General features: G+C 39.1%; 1 protein-coding gene across 2 annotated transcripts in view; it reads left to right on the top strand.

The window, feature by feature from the left end:
• CACUL1 (CDK2 associated cullin domain 1) overlaps positions 1-20,146 on the top strand; it is a 39,821-nt gene extending 19,675 nt beyond the window's left edge. For both annotated transcript variants that reach the window (XM_081158442.1, XM_081158441.1), the window contains 6 exons: positions 1,069-1,164; positions 3,232-3,334; positions 6,460-6,549; positions 9,492-9,630; positions 15,262-15,305; positions 15,706-20,146. In XM_081158442.1, coding sequence (XP_081014568.1) covers positions 1,069-1,164; positions 3,232-3,334; positions 6,460-6,549; positions 9,492-9,630; positions 15,262-15,305; positions 15,706-15,746 — 513 coding nt within the window. In that variant the 3' untranslated portion in view covers positions 15,747-20,146. The remainder of the gene's footprint in view (positions 1-1,068; positions 1,165-3,231; positions 3,335-6,459; positions 6,550-9,491; positions 9,631-15,261; positions 15,306-15,705) is intronic.
• Positions 20,147-22,020: the final 1,874 nt, after the last annotated feature.

Below are 22,020 nucleotides of genomic sequence, written 5' to 3'. Positions count from 1 at the left end.
ATGGGTAGTTAATTCAGAAAGTTTACTTACTAGTTGCATATACGTATATAATATTTGACAATTTTCAAAGCCCTTACACATTATTTTCTTTGAATCTAAACTCATCTCAGAAATAGCACAATTAGCATTTTTCCTATTTTATGTGTGGAAATTGAAATTTAGAGGACTAAATGAATTGCATAATGCCATATAGCCTTGTTCAATAGCAAAATAATTTAGATCTAAACAAGGCTAGGTTAGGGTTAGATTTCAACAAGTTTAGATTTAAGCAAGACTCTGTCTTGCAAGACATGCCTTTATATATACCTACTATGTTCCAGGCTCTGTGGTCAGCACTGAAGCTGCAAAGACAAGATGTAGATCTTGCCCTGCAGGGACCTGAAGTTTAGGGACAGAGACCACCCAGTGGGAGAAGTGAATAGTGTCATAGTGCCCAGTTGAGAGGCCATATATCCCAGATATTTATGAGGAAGTGACGAATCTTGAAGGACAAACAGAAGTTAGCCAGGTGAAGCTGGTTGGGGGGCGTTAAAGACTTCAGGTAGAAGATACGGTCAGGGAGGCCTGAAAGCACATCATACTTGGGTAACTGCTACCAGTTCCACATGTTGTGCTGGGCTGTGCGTGAGGAGCGGGTATGAACACAGAGGTAAACAGTGTGCCCTCATTTGGAAATTTGAACTTTGTTCTAAAGGTTTCAAGGTGCTGAAAGAGGAATGTAAGTAGGCGGAACGACTCAGATTGACCAGAGTTTGAGACTTAGCTCCTCTGCTTATTAGCTATGGGACTGTAGTCAAGTGACTAAATATTTTGAGCCCCAGTTGCTTCATAGGTAAAAGTGGAGATAACATTCAATTTGCAGGCATTTAGGGGGACTAAGAAAAATAACTTAAAAAACACTAGTGTATTGCAAACGGGTAAGTACTCCATGTGGAGGCCGAATTAGAAGTAAGGAGAGTTCCCTACACGAATTCTAAGCTTGTAGAAAGAGCCATTTGCATTTTAGACTGACAGAAGGTCTTTAAGCCTGGTTTCCCGGAATTACTACATTTATGTTCTTTCTCACAGGCCAGCCCTCCAGATCTCTATATTGAAAGATTTAATATAGCTCTTGGACAGTATATGGGAGCATTGCAGAGCATTGTGCCTCTTTTCATTTATATGGTAAGTTAGAGCTTGGTTTACTGGTCTAAGCATCAAGAGCGAAGCATGTTCTGTTTTTCTTTTGCTATATGTTATGGTGGAAATGGAAATTAATCTATTTTAGGAATGTTTGAAAGTGTTGCCATAGAAGAATTATTTACCCTTTTTCTGTTTTAAAATTCCATAAATAATATTGCTATATACACAATTAGGCATGAATATCAGCAGTCATCCATTGAGCATTTATTTTATTTCTGCCATATGGAAGATATTGTGCTTGGAAAATAAAGATGTATAAGAAAGATTTCTTGTCCTCAGAAAAAAGAGAATTAAGACGTGTATCTAAAAATGTGAAGTATGATAAATGCCAAGTAAGTCATTTCATAAAAAAATGGAACGATAAAATTTACTTGCGTTCTGATGATTTCTTCCACTTGGAGAATTATGCCTTGAGTATAATTTGTGGTCTGTTGACTTTGTTGATTAGTCCCTCTTCCCTTTAAATATATCAAGTTGCAGAATCTTAATGTTAGCGTTCCTGTCAAATGGAGGGGCTCATTATCGCAATGGAGTGAAGTCATTATCCCATTTCCTCTTTGTTTATTAGATTAGGGAATGGGGTGTATAGGTTGATCCTATATTCTATAGCGTAGAGATTGCTGTATGTGTCATACCCTTCAAAATTATTTATTTATGCTCCATAAGATATACTTTACTGAAAAAAAAACACCAAAACAACTAGGAAAAAGCCATACAAAACAGAACACTGGGAGAAATTTCCATTATCACCAGGGGCCATTATTTAAGTAATTTATGGAAGATACTTACAGTTGAAAAATACGCAGTTAAAAATAATGACGTGTTATGTTATTTTAGAGAAAAATCGTTCCCAAGAGACATTAGGTGGAAAAGTAAGATGCAGAGCAGGGTATAATATTTCTCCATTAGCAAGTGTTTTCTTCTTTATTAGGGAAAAAAGCATATCCACATATATGCAGGCAACCTTTTAGGAAGAATGTGCAGAAGTTTTCCCAGTGTAGGGTGGGACCTTTTGGAATGGGACAGAAGGTCTGCCGTGGGACAGTTCTTTTTATTGTATAACCTTTTGCATGGTTTTAATTCTTAACCATGTACATGTTATTTTTATAATTTTTTAAAGAGAAAAAAAAAGTTGTGTTAAGAATTAAGAGAATCAGCAACTTGTTAACATTCCTCTTTGCGTTTTCCATTCCTGTACATTGAGTTAACATTTAAATATGAACAAATTCAATTGTTTTGACTAATCAGTAATTCTAATCAGGATGCTTCTGGCTGCTAGAAACAGAAGACTAGATTCAAAGTGATTTAAGTAAATAAGGGAAAGCATTAGCTCTTATAATAAAATCCAGATATAAGGCATTCTCCAGTTTGGCTGAATCTGTGGTTTAACAGTGTTGCCAAGGACTCAGGTTTTTTTTTGTCTCTGCTGTGTACAACATCTGTTTCATCTGTTCTCCTCACAATGGTGAGATGACTGTAAGATACTTTTCATTCAAGCCTAGCTTTCTCTCAGTCTCATTGGGCTACCTTGGGTAACGCGTCTCCCTTTGAACCAGACTATCTCTTAGGGAATACCATAAGCTGAATGACTTACACTAAGCATTGGAGTGGAGTGTATGTTGGGACCCAACCAGTGCACGTTCGCTACCTGCTTTCAGCCTAGATCATGGATAAATGGGAACTTTTGTTAGTGATACCCGGTGTTGCCTTTAGATGATCTGGTATTTTTAAAGGGCATATTAAGTGCCTCACACAGTGGGTTCTGTGTGTCTGTCCATCATCCCTCTGTAGGTCATGCCAGGTATCTCCCCCTTGTTCTTTTGGAGGTGTATGGTTCATAGCATTTTATCTTTATGTACTTTTAACCTTATGCCAGAAAGACATGTAAATAGGATAGGGCTTTCTTTTGTTGCTTGGTGTTGGGTTTTTATGTTTTGATTGATGCTTTTATGAATTGTTTCCTAAAATAATTTATTTTTAGTGTTTCAGTTTTAGACTAATCATTTCCTCTAATTGATTCACTGAAGAATAATTTATTTTCCTTTTCAGAATAAGTTTTACATCGAAACGAAGCTTAACAGAGACTTAAAAGATGACCTTATAAAGCTGTTTACGGAACATGTTGCAGAAAAGCACATTTACAGCCTAATGCGTGAGTAATTCACCTTACTGGGGTGAGATAACACTAGCAGTGATATGCATATTTTTTGATCAGCGAGCACTGGCACATAAACCCCAATGTTGACATCTGAATCATACAGCAGAAAGTATTGAAGCCCAGATCTATAGAGGGGGGCATGAGGAATTGAAAGTGTGACTTGGAGGTCACCTAGTGAGCTGGGAGCTGCTTAGCCACGTTACTGGACAGTGCGTGATACTTGCTGCCTTTCCCCTCCTTCTGACAATGGGAGAAATAGTAAATAAGGGGTTTGCCCCTAACTTTGTTACTGGTAACTCTAGGAGGAGCCCAGTGTGATATCTTTGAAGTAGTAGCACAGAATCCTCTCTGATTTTTACTCTTTAATGCAAAAACACTTCTCCTCTGGCTCTGGCATTTATTAACTGTATCTTAGGGCAGTTTCTTACCCTCTCATCCTGTGTTTTCTCTTCTGTGAATTGGGATTTGTAAAATGTTTAACGTGGTTATTATGTAGATTAGTAAGTAAGCAGAGCATAGTGCCAAATTCAGTTTTTCCTTTCCCCGCATTCCCAGGCCCCTGCCCCCTTACAGTAGGCGGCATCTTACACCTTTCCTAAAAGAATATACCTCGCCAAGTGAAATTTAGGAGTCCCCTACAACCTAATGTGTCAGCAGTCTTTAAAAGCTCATATTTTATGCAGTAAATCATCAAGTCATGTTTTAGAATTTGGCACGTTTTGGATTTGCAGTAATTTTTGCTTTTCTAATAGTTATAGTTTCTACCACAATGAACTTTTACTGGAATTTACAAAAGAATTGTTGTAAGCTTGACCACAAACTCTTTCATTTTTGAGTGTAAATAAAGGGAAGGAATATTAAACATTGAGCCAGTTTATTTTAGAAAGGCAGGGTTTTCAGGTAATACTGTAGATGAAGATAATATATTTCATTATGTCCTCGAGATTCCAGAATCATACTGGAGATCTAGAATCTTGGGAGTATGGCCTTTTTAAAAAAAGGCTTTCCATATGCTTACAGATATCTTTAAACATGATCTTGTGAGATATCCCAACTATTAATTATAACTACTTAAGTATTATCTCTGATGTCGACATTGTCTTTGTTTTCATTGTAAAAGAAAATACAGCATTTTGGAGTTTTTCCTGTTAAAATTCTTTAGACCAGTGCTGTCATTTGGTAGAAAAGCATATTTACTATGTAAATATGTTTTTATATTTGTCAGTAATTTGGAAATCAATTTTATTGGGCGTATGCAAAGAAAATATTCAGAGAGAATGTGGTAGTCCAGATTTAGTGAGAGGAAACATAAACGGATTACTTCTTCCTTTTGTTTATTATAGAATCAGATTTTTAATAAACATTACACTTAAAGGTGGATATATCTTTTCTTTTTCAAGTAAACTGAAAAGGCCCTTAAGCTTTTGTAAGTTGGATAAAACTGAACTTATGAGATATTTGTTAAGCAGTTACCAGGCACTGTGACTATTTTGTTACTGCCAGTTTGTACTTCATAGTCTCTTCCCCCTTTTCACCCAGTCTCCCCCAGCTACCCTCCCATCTGGCAACCTTCAGTTGGACTTATTGGAGGTCAAGACTATTGGTCAAAAGTAGGGAGAGGGATTAATAGAGTATGGGTTTCGAGTACTCGTTAATATTAGAGAGAACCTTGAGTTAGAAGAGACTCTCTTAGGACCTAAAATTTAGAATTTCAGTTTTAAACATTATATTTTTAAAGTATTTTCTGGAGTGCTCAAATTAGCTTTTGTCTCCTTAAAATTTCTCTATGGTACTTAAAATTGTAACTATCTACTGATGATAAAATCCAAAGGATAAACTTGAACAATCCACTTTCAGCTTTCATATAAATTCAAGTGTAACTCACAGTGTATGTTTGAAACTGTAAAGTCATTGTTGGCCAAGTGAGATGGCGTTTCCATTTTTAAAAAGACACCGACAGAAGAAAACAGCCTGTCCAATTTGACAAGCCTAGCATACAGTAAAATTATGCCAAATTTTATGGAGTATTTTGGTTAGTAAATTGCAGGTCTTTGAGAGAGAAATTAAAAATGAGCTGTTTTGCCTGGCCAGGCGTGGCTCAGCGGTTGACCTTCGACCTAGGATCCAGGAGATCGGGGTTCGATTCCCAGTCAGGGCACATGCCCGGGTTGCGGGCTAGGCAGCCAGTCAATGACTCTCTCATCATTGATGTTTCTCTCCTTCTCTCTCTCCCCGTCCTTTCCTCTCTCTGAAATCAATAAAGATATGTTTAAAAAGAAAGAAAAAAAAATAACTGTTTTGAGTCAATAGTATCTGTTGTACCCACTAAATAATGGAATTTATTTGTATTTGTTAATGATGTTATCTAGAGAAATTATTTCTACCCATTTAAAAATGTTCTAATAAAGTTTTTGTTCAGCAGTAGATAACCTAAAAGAAAGCTGGCTCTTTTGTCAGGTTCAGTCAAGGTCCTGCAGTTACCAGAGTCATGGGAGTGAGAAGGGTGAGCGTGCATGGTCTCCTTGCTGTTATCTTGAGTAAGAGAAAAAACACATACAGCTGTAGCATTTGGGAAAGTCACATTGACTCAGAAAGTCAGCCTGACTCTGATTGCAGCTACTGAAATTACCAATAACATGTCTTTCAGAGAAATCCCAAGTGCCTCAAATATAGTGATTTGGGGGAGAGAGAAATGGTTGAGAGAATTAGAGAACATTTTACCCCCCAAACGTAAATCTTTTGAATCATGAGCATAATGGGAAGCACTTTTGGCTTACTAAGTACCATGAATACCATTGCTTTTAGAAAGCTTTCCTTGTTTTCAGAGCCGCCGTGAACTGAGTAGTTTCCATTAGTATGTCCGAAGCCTGTACGTATTTACTGAGTAGTTTCCATTAGTATGTCCGAAGCCTGTACGTATTTACTTGCTGGATTGAACTTCTGTTGCACTGGATTTAAAGGCAGTCTTCAGTGAATCAATTCTTAGTTTGTCCTCTTGGGATGCTTTTTTCTTGCACTTGTTTACCCTTCTATCTTTGGGAGAAATAGTGATAGAAAGAAAAACCTTGACAGTAAATGTTGCATCATTTTTATGTCCCATTTTTTCTTCTTTTTTTCAGCTTTACTTTTAGAAGCCCAGTCAACACCATTTCAGGTCACACCTTCAACTATGGCAAATATCGTGAAAGGCCTGTATACTCTCAGACCAGGTAAATTTTACATCATTTCTTTGGGGTTGGACTTGTTTGTGGTGGTTCCAGCCCTACCCTACACAGAGTGTTTCTCTGTGTGTTTTCTGAGCCCTAATGGTATTTGGGTTTGTTATGGCAAAAAAAACTGAGTAGATACTCACTGTGAAATGTAAGCTCAGTACTCAGGTGGAATTCTCTCTATTCTAGTGCAAACCAACTTGTTTAGGAAAGACAAAAAAGTTTGTAGGAGACACTTCTGATAAAATTGACTCACGTGTCTGGCATTAATCTTTGTCTTTTTTTGTTACGGAGTCTCCTTCACTTCTGCCCACACTGCGGGTGCTGTGCACAGGCGCACACATTCATGACGCATTCACGATGCCATCTTCTTAGGCTTGTTAAGTAACTTGCTAGCAGTCCGTTGGGGGTCTTAGAACGTATCCCCCTCGGGAAAGGGGGACTACTTTAATTATATTTTTGTGAAATTCTTTTGTCACTTGAAGATGGAGTGAAATAAAACCTGATCTAAATTGCTTAACACAATACCTGATAATATAATAAGCTTACTAACATTAAGGTATTACTGTACACTTGGGTCCAGTGGTTATTTTATTTTAATTGGTGGCTTGATTGTTTGCTAAATTTAAAAGATCCGTCAGAATTTAGCTTGCTAAAAATGGAAATTTGGTGAAAACTGTACTAGGAGTAGAGTGTGATGTAAATGCTTCTTTCTCAGGCTACTTCAAACAGTGGCTTCAGTATTCAGATTTAGTGTTACTTAAATTTGGTCCGGTCTCGCTCTATTCTTCATAAATTTTAAACAAATTATCTGTATAAAGTAATTATTTATATAAAGTAGCAAAACATTTTATTTCATGTGTCCAGTAAGCTGATGTTTTTCTTTTTGTAGTTTCTCAGAATTTTGAATTTCATTTTACTAAATGTGATGAAATGGCTCATGGATTTTTCTTTTAGTGCTAGGTTATGAATGATTTATTTTATTTTGGAAGGCATCCAAGTGTAGTTTGACAAATTTCTAAATTCTGCCTCCCAAGTAGGCAGCTTTATCATAAAATCTCTGCCTTTTATCATAAGTAACGAATTGCAGACTAAAAGTAATCAGGGGAGAAACACTCAGAGATACGTGTTCATCTAAATGCTGTTGTTCTAAGGTTGAGTTCTTATGTAGGATTCGTGCTATTTGTGAAGAGTCTGTATTTGCGAATTGTCCTTTTGCAAAGGCAAACCTTTTGTAACCATTGGCATTTTCTGAGATACTATTAAACCTATTTTGACATTTACACGTCTCACCCATTGTGTTCCTGGTTTATTAAAGCAGTTTTATTCACCTGAAAGATTAAGGTTAAAATATTTTAAAACTTGAATTTTAAATGTAAAAGTTTCTTTTATTGCAGTGGATCTCACGTGCTGATCTTTGTATAGTGAATGCATCTGAATCAGCTAAGAAGGTTTTCTAAACTCTAGATTCCTGGGCCCTAATCCTTGGAGATCCTGATGACTTATCATTTTAAGTGTGTTTTCATTTGGTGTTTAGAAACTCAGCTTAAAAATAGTTGCCCTTCATTTAATACACTTGTTTTTGTTTCTTTATCTTTATTTTAATCACTGCTTGGAGTTCCATAAAATGGCAGGTCTGTTTGGCGGCTCACACTGATTGGTTATGGTTCCCGGAGCACTGTTTCGAGACTCTTTCTACACCCTGTTTGAGCTGAGCGAGGTGGAGGGATGCGATTGAGGGCATTTTGCCATGAGTTTGTTCAGGGCTGAGTGAGTTGGCCCTTGTGTCATTTTCAGTCCTTATTTTTTTTTGCCATTTCTAACTTGGCTGTTCTCCTGTTGATTTTTTTTTTTTTTAACTTACCAATGACCCAGCATTGCACAGCATTAGTGTAAACTTTTTCAAATTTATAATTATATTTACTTAAGATTACAATTTTTAAATTGAGCTTACTGGAATAAATAGAGCATTGACATTTTATGGTTTTTGATATACACAGCTAAGATGTTTTCAAAGAGTGAAAATTTGAAAGGGCCAGATTAATAGACTCCAAAAGGGGGTAGCAGTGCTCACAGGTAGGGCCACCAGCAAGGAAGGCGGATGCTGGTTTCCTCACACCCCTGCTACAGGTGGGCATTAGTTACAGTTAGAGTTCAGTGAGCAGGGGGAGGAGATTGTGTTTATTTTAGCTTGAGTTTGCATAAATATTAACAAGGCTTTTATTCTATTATCTTTCATTTATCTGGTCTTAGTGATTTGTAAAAATGCTTTATAATAAAGATACTAATTCACCTTTGATGCAAATATTTCCTTAGACTTCTCTTTGCCTATTTATTTTACTTCTGAATGTTTTTCTTCAGATTATTCCCTTGACCATTTATCTTTTTAAAATAACCATTTAATTCTTTTCTTTTATGGCTATATATATTTAATTTGCTGTCATTTAGCGTGGGTCAAAATAGGGTTTTATTCAAAAGTACTTACTAGTTATCTCCAGCCTACTTGTTAAATGTTTACTTTCCCCTCCATTTTTGTGGTACTTTTTTTATACGTCTACTTGTTACTGCCCGTACAATTCGGTTTTTGGCCCAGTGTATCATTTTAACTAGTGCTTTATAGGGCTAGTATTTCCCCCAAGCTTCTTCCCTCCAAGTTGCCTCCCACTCAGGATTCTTCAGTTATCTCATTCATGGTTTCCCTCATATTTAGAATTTTTGATAAGGCCCATTTAAAAATCTCTAGAGATTTTCATTAACTTTTGTTATATCGGTAAAATGTAAAAACACCTGCTTGCTTTACACTGTAAATTCTTTTTAGAAAGGAAATTTAACCTCTTGTATGTTCTTTATCAGAGCAGAATTGCACTAAAGTTTGGTTTAATATATATTTAATTTAACTTGTCTATATGATTTTCTTAAAGAATCTTTTCCTTCCCTCACAGAGTGGGTTCAGATGGCTCCAACTCTATTTTCTAAATTTATTCCAAACATTCTCCCTCCGGCGGTGGAATCTGAACTTTCTGAATACGCTGCTCAAGATCAGAAACTTCAGAGAGAACTTATACAGAATGGTTTTATGAGGCAAGTTTTATTTTCTTTTGTGACAAAATATGTCCAGTTGGTGGAAAGGAAGGCACCTGTCTCCTCAGTAGGCATAGTTGTGACCACAGTAGTAGGCTGATCATTGACTCACTTGTCTCGCTGGGACTGGGGATAGACATTCACTTCCATAGATTCTGATGCCAAATTAAGTCTCAGGATATTGGTCTTGACCAAGATCACTGGTACCAAGTCTGTAGTTTCAGCACAGGTTAAGAAGTAAAGTAGCTGACTTGTTGGCCCATGGGTTGGCATTTCCGCCCATTTTGTCCTGGTGGCACCTCTGTTCATATGGCAGTGGGGGCACTGAGTAATCAATCCACTGGTCACTTGCCCCGCTCACCATCAGGTCACACTGGAAAGGCTCAGTGATGCTCAGTGGATAGATAGGCCTGACTTTCTTGTAGCAGGTGAGGGAGGGAAAGCCAGTGGGAAATGGGAGCACACAGACAGCTAGTTCTTCTCTGATGTCCAGTGGTCACGAGTTTTCCTGACATTAATTGTAATGTTCCTAATAGCAGTATTATTTTTATACACAGAATGAGGCCATTTCATGCCATAGTAGTTTTACTTATTCATTTTTGAAGAACTAATATATTTGTGTGGTTCAAAAATGAAAATGATATACATTGAAAATAAAAAATATACACTGAGAAGTTTTTTCCTCACCTGTCTTTCCATTTATCTACTCCCACCCCGTTAGGTAATCAATTTTTAAGTTTCTTGTGATTCCTTTCAGTGTTTTTCTTAATATATAGATACAAGCAAATACAATGTATGTTCTTATCTTTATTCAACTCTTACACATTCTGTCGTGTAGATCTACTACACCTTGTTTAGCCAGTCCCCAGTAGATGGCAACTGGATTATTTCCAGTCTTTTGCTGTTACCCAGAATGCTGCAGTCAATAGCCTTGTCCGTGCGTAATTCTATACCTGTTGCAGGTATATCTGGAGAGTAAATTCCCTTAAGTGGGATTGCTGGGTCAAGAGTAAATGCAGTTGTAATTTTGATTAATATTGCCAAATTGCCCTCCATAGGGGATTGTGTCATTTTGCATGTGCCCAGCAGAGTTTGAATGTACCTGTTCTCCCTGGCCTTCCATGTAGAGTATGTTGTTAAACCTTTGTATTTTGCCACTCTAGCAGGTGAAAAATAATTACTCAGAGTTGGTTTAATTTGCATTTCTTGTTATGAGTGAGGCAGAGCCTATTTTCACGTTAGTATATTTCTTTTTCTGTAAACTGCCTGTTCATGTCCTGGACTCATTTTTCTATTGGTGGTTAGTGTGTTTTTTTTTTAATTTTAGTTTCTAGGTGCTCTTGCTGTAGTATAGAGATTGATTCTTTGCCTGAGAGAAGACAGTTATTTTTTTTTCAGTTTGTTTTTTGACTTTATTTTTGGTGTTGGTTTTTCTTTTTAATTTTAAGTCATGTAGAAGTTTTTATTTTTGTATAACTTTGTCAGGTGTTTTTCTGGCTTTTTAATTTGAATTATAGTTAAAAGTGTTTCCTTAAAACTTTTTAAAATACATGTAGAATAATCTGATTATACTTTTTATGTTTTTCCCCTTATAAACGTAGGAGAAAAATCACCATAAATTTGAAGTCTTTTATGCTTTTATTCATGTTTTATTTGAATGTTTGCTTTTAATTTTAGAGATGAACTTATTGGTGTCTTTAAAAAACAAACAGCCTTCTGAAAACTTTTTATTTCTATGATGCAGTTGAGGAAGTTAGCTCTTGTGGATTTCTCTGAACACCTTGAATTCACCTTTCCGAGCAGTGTGGGCAACTTTTTAAACACTTCCAGAGACATTTCCTAACCCTAATTTTGGAATTGGAATAAGACAGCAGGGTGCAGGACTGCTTGGTGCTGTATAGTAGCTCTTACGTAAAATTTGCTTGGGGCGAGTGACTCCATAAATAGCTTCATGTAACAACATTGCCCTTGTACATGGACTAACATGGCACTGTTCTGCCAAGGCCAACACATTCAGGGAAGTGCCTTGGATTTGGGTATAAATTAGATTTTTTGTTTCTCTTAGTGGAATTCTTTCATATGCCTTCTGCCTGAAATTTAAAACGTTAGTATTCCAAGAGGTGATAACATTAAAATGTTTTATTTTACAAACTGAATTGGGCATTTCTAGAGTTAAGTTGGTAGTTTTTTATACATTTACTGTGAGGATTAAGGTCTGCCTCGTGATTCTGATAAGTGCTTAGCACAGAGAAGGCCCTTCCCAAGCTGACATTCTTGGACTCGCCGCACTGCTGAGCTGGTCCATCCTGAGCAGAAAGGATGTGCAGCACCATCCACGTAGCCGCTGGGAGAAAGTCTGCCTGTGCTTCCGGCTCTCGTTCCACATTCTGCCCTGCCAGCTTTGATGCTTCCTTGATCAGTATTTGGCTAGAATTGTTTTAGAAGAAATGGTGTCCACTGATGCAAAAATAAAAATAAAAATTGAGAATATGGTACAGGCTGTCTAACAAGAATTCTGTTACTGGCCGTTCTGATATGAGCAGTCATTTTATGGTTTATGCCTAACCAACCACATGATTCCTGTTCCGCTTTGCAAACTATTTTTTCATTTAAGATTATGTTCCACTTACATGATGTACGGAGTCCTGAGTAGGCAGTTCACAGCTTTAATGTGGATGGCACAGAGTAAGTCTTTGAAGTATTTTGAAATCGTGTGAATGTTGTCAAATATATTCTCTTTTGCATTTAATGGATACATCCTCATTTGAGCTGGAGTTTATGCGAAATATCTTCAGGTGCATGGAAATACAATGTGGACTTGTTTCAAAGCTAGAATTAACATATAAGCTAAGAGTGACATTTTCCTTTTTCTGTTACCTGCATAATTGAATTGCTTATTGTCAGGGAAGGCAGGTTGGAGTTCAGTGTTGTCAGATTGCATTATGGAAGATGAGCTCATCTGGAAACTTCTAGCGTGCATGCCCTGAGATGGAACATCTCATTCCAACCAGCCTGGGGTCCTCTTCAAAGCGAGTACCAGATAGATTTTAAGGGCAAATGAAATGTTCTTTCTGAGGAATTGGTGCCTGGGTTTCTGAAACCAAATAGAACCTTGTAGGGCGGGGGTATTGTTGGTCTTTTAGCTGAGAGGGTTACTGTAGATCGGGGCTTTTCCCTTTAGTAGCAGGGGTCTGGTTTGGAGCCTAGCTTACAGCTTTCCCTGCTGCATTCATTGGGTGATCTTTGGCAGCCTTCGCGTACGCCATGTTCACGGCTGCTTCCTGTCTCCTGTCCTCACATCTGTTTTTCTCCTGTTATTTTTTGCATCTTCAGTTATTTGGCATTTGGGGGTTGGGAATGAAGGTTATCTGTACAAGTTGAGGCTCCAGATCTAAAATCCTACATTTTCCTTTTGATCAGTGTTAACTTGTTTCAGAATATTTGGTGAATGCTGCTGTGATGATATCCTGTAAATAGTGATCATGTAAGATGCTCAGCTGGCTTTGCGTAGGTGCAGTGTTCACAGTAGAGATGTTCAAAAAGTGGCCTTAGAACTTCTGTTTCGAGTTCTTTAACTGCCTGAGGCTAGTTCATGCTAAAAGTTGAGCATGTTTTTCTCTTAAGTGCCCTGCCAAGAACAAGTCCTTTCAAGGCCATTTGCTGTGTTTTCTCTCTGCGTCTTTAAGACTCCTCTCACCCAGCCCAGCAAGAGGCTTCTTTCCTCATCTTGAGCAAAACCAGAGAAATGAAGTGGGAAATTTTGGTCATCTGGAAGATTATTCAAAAGCAGAAAATAATTATTTGACCTAGCATTTTAATCATCTGTAGAGGCCGTTTATGAGCTTATTCACTAATTTGTTAATTTAGCAAATACTTATTTTCTACTATGTGCTCGATACTGTTCTAGGTACTGGGGAAACAAGGCAGCAAAGTTCCTGTTTTTGTGGAGCTTGTGCTTGAGTGTAGGGAGAGAAATAATAAACATGTAAACAGTTTATTTCAAATAATAATAAGTGTTCTGAGGAAATGAAACTGTGAGTGGGATAGAGAACGGGTGACCAGGGCATTTTGAGGGGCTATTCCTGCTAACTTGGTAATGTCGTGCCTCCCGAGGAGAGGGCCTCCAGCTAGGGAGTTGGTGATCAGGAGATAGCCATTGGCCGACTAAGTGAAGAATATTGCAGGCAGGGTTTAGTACGTACAGAAGTGCTAATGTGTCCAAGAGACAGAAAGAAAGCCAGAGTGGCTTGGGTGTAGTGACCAGAGGTAGATAGGATGGAAAGGTAGATGGAGCCGCATCTCACAGGACCAGGGAAATGAATTTGAATTGATTTGTGGTTGTAGTGGAAACCCAGTGAAAGGCTTTAATCAGAGGCATGAAATAATCTTATTTATGCTTTTACATAAGATCTCTCTGGCTCTTGTCTGGACTAATAGTAAGACTCTTGCAGTTGTGTAGGGGGGGATGATAGTATCTTGAATTGAGGTTTTTGCTGTGGAGTGGGTGAGGGGTGGTTTATTTTGGATTTTGTTTGGGGGTAAATGCTCCAGAGTGAGGGAAAGAGAGGAATCAAGGGTGAGCTAGGGCTCTGGCCTGAGGAATTGGGTGGATATTCATTTATTGAGTGAGACTGGGGAAGGAGTGGGGGTGGCGTGGAGTCAGCGGTATTCCTTCTGGCCATGGTACATTGGTGGTATGTATAAATTATCCAGGTGGCGGTGGTCATGGGGCAGTGGATCTGTGTCTGAAATGCAAGGGAGGAAAATATCAGAGCAGGAGATAGAAGTCTGGGACCCACTGGCATGTGAATTTGAATTGATTTTTAACTGTAATGGAAATCCACGAAACCCACTCAAGTATTTCAAGTTACAGGACTGGTGTGATCACTATTCTAGACAAAGGAGACTGACTATACAAGGGAGAGAAAGGCGACCGAGGACAGAGTTTTGGCCAGAGGAACAGGCTAGTGATTTGGGCGTTACTAATGGTTCGGGCATTTTAGTCACTTGTCTGAATTTTTGTCTGGGAAACTAGACACACAAAAATAGCATGTATGGGTAGCATAGGACCTAATCAGACCTGTTCTCTCACCTCTAAAGTGGAACCAGGACTTCTTTGGTGTTTGAAGGTAAACTGGTTAATGTAGGGAAAGATTTGTGTTCTTCTGCAAGAAGCGTGTTCACGTTCATTCTAAGGAGAGCCTGAGACTTTCAGAGCTTGAGCAGTTTTTAGCTTCTTAGGGTAAGATTTTAAGTTACGCTTTGTAGTTCATACTTGGAGTTTGCCCTGGTGCAAGGTCACTAGGCATGTTGGCAGCAGAGCCTAGGGCAGTCTTCAAAGATAGGTAGTCTGAGCTGTTTCTAGAACCTAGCGTAAACCGTCTTCATGGATAACCCCTCCTTCATTTAATAGCTTTCTATATTTAAAAGAACACCTTTTAGCTAAGAATATCAGTTTGTAAATGACTCAGTTACTGTGCAATTTAATGTCTGTTTTACAATTTAAGGCTGGTGGGTTAGAATGGAAATGTCTGCTGCACTTCCATCATCAGCTGTGTGGTTCGTTTCTCCTGTTGGTATGTGGAGGTGTCAGTCAGCTCTGTTGACCCACTCTTCCTTTTTAATCCGCAGAGGTGACCAGTCCCGGAAGAGAGCTGGAGATGAGTTGGCTTATAGTAAGTAATAAGGTTCCTTACCGTCTGTGGGGGTTGTGGCGTAGATAGCCACTGGCAGTGACCGTGCAGCAAATATGATGATCCCCACAGTGTTCTTGATGGTGGGCTCATCGGTCACTGTGTGTGATCGAGGACAGACTGTTCTGTGAGTTGCGGCCGATCTAAGGTCCAGTGGGTGGTGGTGGCTCTCAGGCAGTTGTCAGGATGCTGCCAGTGACTCAGTCTCAGTTCCTGATGACCTAGCCCCCTTTCACCTTTCGCTCCACTCAAAATCACTTTTAAAAAAATCTCCTTTTTGGCGATTGGGAGAGGGGTAGGAATATGTGTTAAATAGGTTCCTACCATGATCCAGTGCCATCTGCTATTCATACTGTTTCCTGTTCTGATGATTTTTTTTCAGACAGCTCCTCAGCATGTGCGAGTTCCAGAGGGTACAGATAGTGAATGTGTTGAATGTACTTTCCTTCCTGCCACAAGGACACACTGGAGCTGCAGAGACTGTATTCCGAGCACAGTGGGTCCTGCACTCAGGCGCTGTCACAAAGCTGTTCTCGGAAGAGGATGTCGGACTTCTTACTTTGATTTGTAATTTTAAAAAACAAAAAACTAACAAAAAAACTGTCAGTTGCTGCTAGACTTGGGGATGATTTTGAAATGGGACAATCTTTTAATGAATCTCTCTATAGATTCCGTGAGTAACAGGCATCTTGAAAGGTGACCATTGCTAAGTGAAATCGGGCAGCCCAAACCAGCAGCTTCCTCCAAAAATATAAGAGCAGGAGAATTTTTTTAAACACTGTTTTATTCATTTGTGGACTTGGCGCTCGGCATATTGGTTTCACACATCAAGATACCTTTTGCTTTAAAATCAAGCAGATCATTACAATACAGTATTTTTCACCCATCACCAAAACAAGCCCCTCAAAAAGAGTTGGTCTTTGTTTAGCATTAGAAGGTCTTGTGAAAGGAAAATGCTAACTCTGCTTTTGCTCTACCTTTCCCCCCATTAGTTCACAACCTTTTTCTACTCTGTGCCTTGAGCTTTGTGCACTTTGCAACTCTGTGACCATGTCAAACTCACAAATGCCTCCTGAAAAAGCTTATGGTATCATGGACTAACCCGCCAAGATGTCACAAGATGTCAGGCGTGGCTTTGAAGCAGGAATCTGAATGAGTGGGAGAACAGAACCTTGTTGCACATTCATGGTCAGCTTCCCCCCGCCTCACTATGGCACATTCATGTTAATGTTGGGGACCAACTCTTGTAGAACATTTCCATTCCCTCTATCACTTACATGACTCACCAGCTGCTGTAGTACTGGCATCACGCTAGTTCAGGCGTCGCCAGGACTCCAGCAATAAAACTCCCCTCGTAATGTTGAGAATCATCCAACAGTGAAAGCTGGCTCCTGTGATGCTCTAGGAAGCAGATATGGTTTTTAAATCCAAGTATAATCAGTGGTGTAGGATTCCTGATCCGTTTCATTTTAAATGGGTAAGATAAGTACTTTTGAAAAAAGGCTGCAGTCTGCATCTTTAGACATCGTATTGGAGTTAGAAGTAGCACTGCTGATTTGAGGCCCCCGTCCAACTGTGGCAAAGCTGTGTTTGGTTTTTCTACACCCACAGTGCTAGTTAGTTCCTGGTTAGACTCTGAGGCTTATTCTAGTTGTTCTTGAAAGGCAAAGAAAACTAGAAAGATGTGGCAAACGAAAAATTTTTTTGTCAATTCTGCTTGAGTCTAAATTGAGTATTGTGCTCAAGCCTACTCGGCTATGTGGGACTGATATTTACCTCTTCAGAGAACTTGGAGCGGAAAAGGAAGACATTAGAGATAGTCACACTTCTGATTTGCAGGTTTTTCATAAGAGTTGCCTCTGCCAATTCAGTTGTCCTTTTTTGGGGAGTGGAGGAGTGGGAGAGTTAGAAGTGTGATCTTGGGAGCAAGTCAGTCATCTACCAGAAGTCCTCTGTTTGTAAAATTATTCAGAGAAGTAAAAGTAAAGGTTGTCAGATTTATTTTTTTAAATACTTACCAACCAGAGTTGATAGATTTTGTGGAGGACTTGAGTTAGACTCTTTAACTCTGTGAGTATCTTGGATTGTATTGATAAACACTGAATTACTGTAAGAATATATACAGACTCTTACTATGCCCTGTATAGTTTGATTTGCTGCACCAGTAACATTCTAGTATCAAGGAAAATTCCATTTTACCGTGAAGGCCAAATTTTACTTTTCTCAACGGAATGCTTGCTGCAGGCTTATAAATAGCACCTGCAACTAAAGTCTCTCCTGAGTAGTTTTAATAATATTTCTGCAAGGAATAAAATTGGAATTTTTAAAATCCAAATATAAAATGTGGGTGAGTTCTTCAGTAATTTAATAATTACCCAGATGCTTTTTCTGTGAGAGACCATTGTCTGGCCAACAGCAGAACTTTCCTTATGAAAGCATTGTATTATGATGTGAATTGGCATTAAAACCTTTGGATGTCTTTGCATTATTAAGTTAATGGAGAAATATTTTATATTGTCTTCTTTTTATTATAATATATGTGTAAACAAAAAGTGGGCAGAGTAAAGTCTGCGAAATTTAGTTTCTCTAAAGTTTTGTGCGGTGACTGCAGCCAGCTCTGGGCCAGGCCTGGTCCTGCAAAGCCATGAGGGGAGGCCGTAGGGGGAATCTGCATGTCCTGGTGCCCGTGACTGTTGCCCCTCATTTTCACCACCGAGGTACGTTACAGTGTGAAGGACCCGCTTCTTTATCTCAAGCCAGAGTCGACCTTGCTTATTCCGTTGGGATTCTTACCTAGTTTGCAACATAAGAAAGGTTTGTCATCCATTTTGCTTTGACGAAACACTGTTTGCCAGAAAGTACTTTCTTATGTTTACCTGTATTCTTGCCAGTACAGTATGTAGCTTTTCCACCCCAGTTAAATACTGGCTTCTGTGGGGCCCGTGTCAGGAAACCGTGCATGCAGGTCGATTGTCTCGTTAGTCAGCACACGCAGCTGATTTGGCTAAATCGACTGTGTACGTGCAGCCTGAATCTAGACCCTCCGAAAGGAAGCCAGTCCAATCACGTCAGAGTCATGGCACGTGAAAGTATAAACAGATAATGGTTTTGAGAGACGGTACTTATTTTAAATTTTGGCTTGGATTTTCAGTGACAGTGTCATCTTACGCCCTCTGTTTTCACAACTGCACCCTAGCCTAGCAAATGCTTTGTTTCCTGTGGGGTGGAAAGGAAACCCTGATATAGTTCTTTGTAGAATTAGTGAGGACACCACCAACCTGGTTGCAGGAGCTGTGCGTTATTACATTGTACATTTTGTTCTGTCCCTTTTACAAGGACAGTTCCCTTTCCTTTATTTGGGGTACAGGATGGAAACTGATCTGTAAGAGATTGCAGAAGAATGGATGCCCAAGGCCGTTAACCCTGCATGCGCGTCCCCTACGCCGCAGGCCTGTAAAGCTGCTGGCCCCCTCGCTACATGTTTCCCGTTGGGCTGCAGATTTGCACACAGATTCCTCAGGGAGAGAGTGCACGTGTCACCTCGCAATGTTCTGGACTGACCAGGGATTCGGGCGTCCTTCCGCACAGAGAACTTCGGAGCAGCGGTCTGAGCGCACATGCTGGCAGAGGTCATGGTGACCTAGCGGACACGATGGTTTCTGCAGGTATGCCGTGAGCAGGAGCACTTGTATCACAGCCTTTAAAAGCCCCTTGACTCTCCTAGAGGAACCTTCAAGATTTGTCGTCTTATTGAGGCTGGTTGTGTTTTCTTCTGTGTTTTTTCTGTTTTATCACAATTATTTTCATGATTATCATGCAAGAGTTATTTCCCTTAAGCCAAAAGTCAGTTGTTTAATCAGCTATTATTAAAATAACTGAACATTGTTTTAGGAATATACACTAATCTGAGACATTAAAAAACTTTACAACTAAAACCCAACACAAAGTAACCTACGTTAGCTATCCAGTCACTGTGTAGATGTTCTGTTTTTTTTGGTTTTTGTTTTTTTTAATGGTGTCTCATTGAGCTTCAGAGTATTATGTTTACTTTCCTCAAGGTCTAGACCTCTTAAGGGGACTTTGAAATTTAAGATCAGAATGTGAGTTCCTTGACTGACACCTATAAGAGGTTTATAGGACCTTTTTGGTTGCGATTACTGTTTTCAATAAGATTGCATAAAATGAAGTTTATGTTTATCAGATGTTAAAATAGAGGTCATAGTAGTTCACTGCGAAATGATTTTCTGATTATTTTACCTTGTTGAAATTTGTCCCAGTTTCTGGCCACCAGAATACAGGGTGGGGCAAAAGTAGGTTTACAGTTGATTGTATGGAAAATACTACAATAATTAATAAATAATACTACAAGAATAAACTGTGTTTCCAGCACTCACAACTGTAAGCCTATTTGTCCCACCCTGTTATGTGAAAAGACCCCTGTTATTTTCCAAGGGAAATGATTCCTCTTCTGTCCCCACTGATTATTAACTAAGTCATTGACACAGGGATTCGGGCGTTCCCTCCTCCACTGCCCACGACCCTGTTTTCACCTCTTTCCACAGCCGAGTGACACAAGTACATACACCGTTTCTGCTTATGTTGATGGAGTGGCTGTGGGAGCGTTAAAGAAAATGCTCATCAGAGGTACATTCTTACAGACCCTAGTAGACATTGTACCCCTGCTGGTTGGAAAGTATCTTCATTTCTGGTCGGATTGGATTGTTTAGGAAATGTTAATGGCTTACAATTCTGGGAAATTTATAGTGTGGCTCGGGTGAATTCTGTGGTTTGGAAAAAAATAAATATTTTGTATTGATTCCCACATGTCATTTTACTGTTGTGACTATGTACTAAATGCAATAAGACTGTGGATATTCTCTTAGAAGGGTATGTTTTGTTAAACAGATGGCAGTTTAATTGCTCTCATTAGGCCTGCTTGTCAATATTAGAGCCATGCAATCCAGGAGAGATTGTTCACATGTGAAGCTGTGGGAGCTGTGGCTGGGAACGGAAAGCTAATGAATGAATGGAAGGTCCAGGCAGACAGGAGGCTTTGCCATCCACCAGCACAGCCAGAGTAAGGGGGAAGCAGTGAAACCTAGTCCCCGGAGGTGCTTGCTTGTTCGAAAGCGCGGTGGAGCGTAGATCAGGGTGTCCTGCGCATCAGCTCCGACAGATCCAAGCAAAGCAAAATGGTAGGTGAAGCTTACTGACCGGGGATTCAAAGCCACCGACTTCGGCTCTGACCTTTAACTCTCGGAGGCTTTGAGTCAGTCCTGTGTTAGGGTGTAAGCTCTCACTCTAAAACATTGTGGTTCATGAAATCAATCCTGTACAGATGTCCTTGGCCTTGCTGTGTTGCTGCCTGGTCCGCTGGGACTTTGTTCCAGTACAGAGCATAATGTTCTGCTCGCAGTGCGTCCATCACGCCTCCTACGTACATGCTAACCGCGCGCAGTGCGTCTGCTCTGCCGTGGCTCATCAGCCCGCACTGTGTCCATCTTCACCTCTGGACCGGTGGTGAGAAACTGTGTGTTTAACTGTGTACATATACAGTACATATACACTGTACAGATATGTGTAGTTCTTCTATTTTAAAACACTGGATACATTGTGGACTTTTAATCAAAACTTCTGACTTGGGTTTTTTTGCATTGATTATACTGTGCTTTTTCAAAAAGAAGCCTTTGTGTTTTCTTGCTATGAAATTAGTTGTTTCCCCTGAGGTTTCTTGAAATCTTACTTTACAGTTTTTGTTTCTCTCACTGTGACTTGGCAAGTGTCCTTTCCCACGGTGTCCTCAGAACTCCGGTTCTCACCCTCCTTGTGTAACCTCAGCTGTGTGGTAGAGGTGCCTACTTTATGGTGAACACACAGCCGGATTCAGTGGCTCCATTTTCTTCTCTGCGTTTAAATCACCTGACATTTTCCTTCAGGTTTTTTCTCTCCCCCCAGTAGGGAGCTGTTAAAGTCCTCTCTCTTCAATTAGCAAATTTTTTTAATTGAGCGTAAAATTTTTCTACTAGAGCCAGTCCTTTAGCATATATTTATGTATGTTATTTTTTCTATTGGCCTATTTCTCAATAATCCAAAATTCTAAAGCATTTGAATTTCAAAAAACATGATAATAGTAGAAAGACTAACATACATAGAATCTGAGAACAAATTTAAGTTTCAACTAGTTATGTATATTCTTGGGTAGGTTATTTTTCTCACCTAGGTTTCTCCATATTAATATTAAGCCCCGTCCCCCAGATTGCTAGTAATAGGACCTCTATGTATGTATGGCAATGGGCTTAATTTTCCAGAAGGATATAACATTTCTAAACTTACTAATTATGCACCTTAGTAACTAATAATATACCTCAAAATATATACATATAAAGAAAAAAATGGCCACAACTACAAGGAAAAATAGAGAAATATACCAACATAACAGGCATTTTTAACACACCTTCCTCATAATTAATAGGTCATGCAGAAGACAAAATTAATGGTCATTAAAAGCATAGAAGATTTAAACAGCACAGCTATTAAATTTGATCTGATGACTATATATATATATGTGTGTGTGTGTCTCCCTTTGCACCCTCCAATAAGAAAATAAGCATTTTTACAAACCAAATCTAACATTGTATTTAAAGTATAACAAATGACCAAATTGGATTTATCTCAGGAATACAAATTGGCTAATATT

Source organism: Miniopterus schreibersii (assembly GCF_964146895.1).
Source record: "Miniopterus schreibersii genome assembly, chromosome: 14".
Classification (NCBI taxonomy): domain Eukaryota; kingdom Metazoa; phylum Chordata; class Mammalia; order Chiroptera; family Miniopteridae; genus Miniopterus; species Miniopterus schreibersii.
The sequence above is the reverse complement of the archived record's forward strand: the minus strand, read 5'-3'. Positions and strand labels throughout refer to the sequence as shown.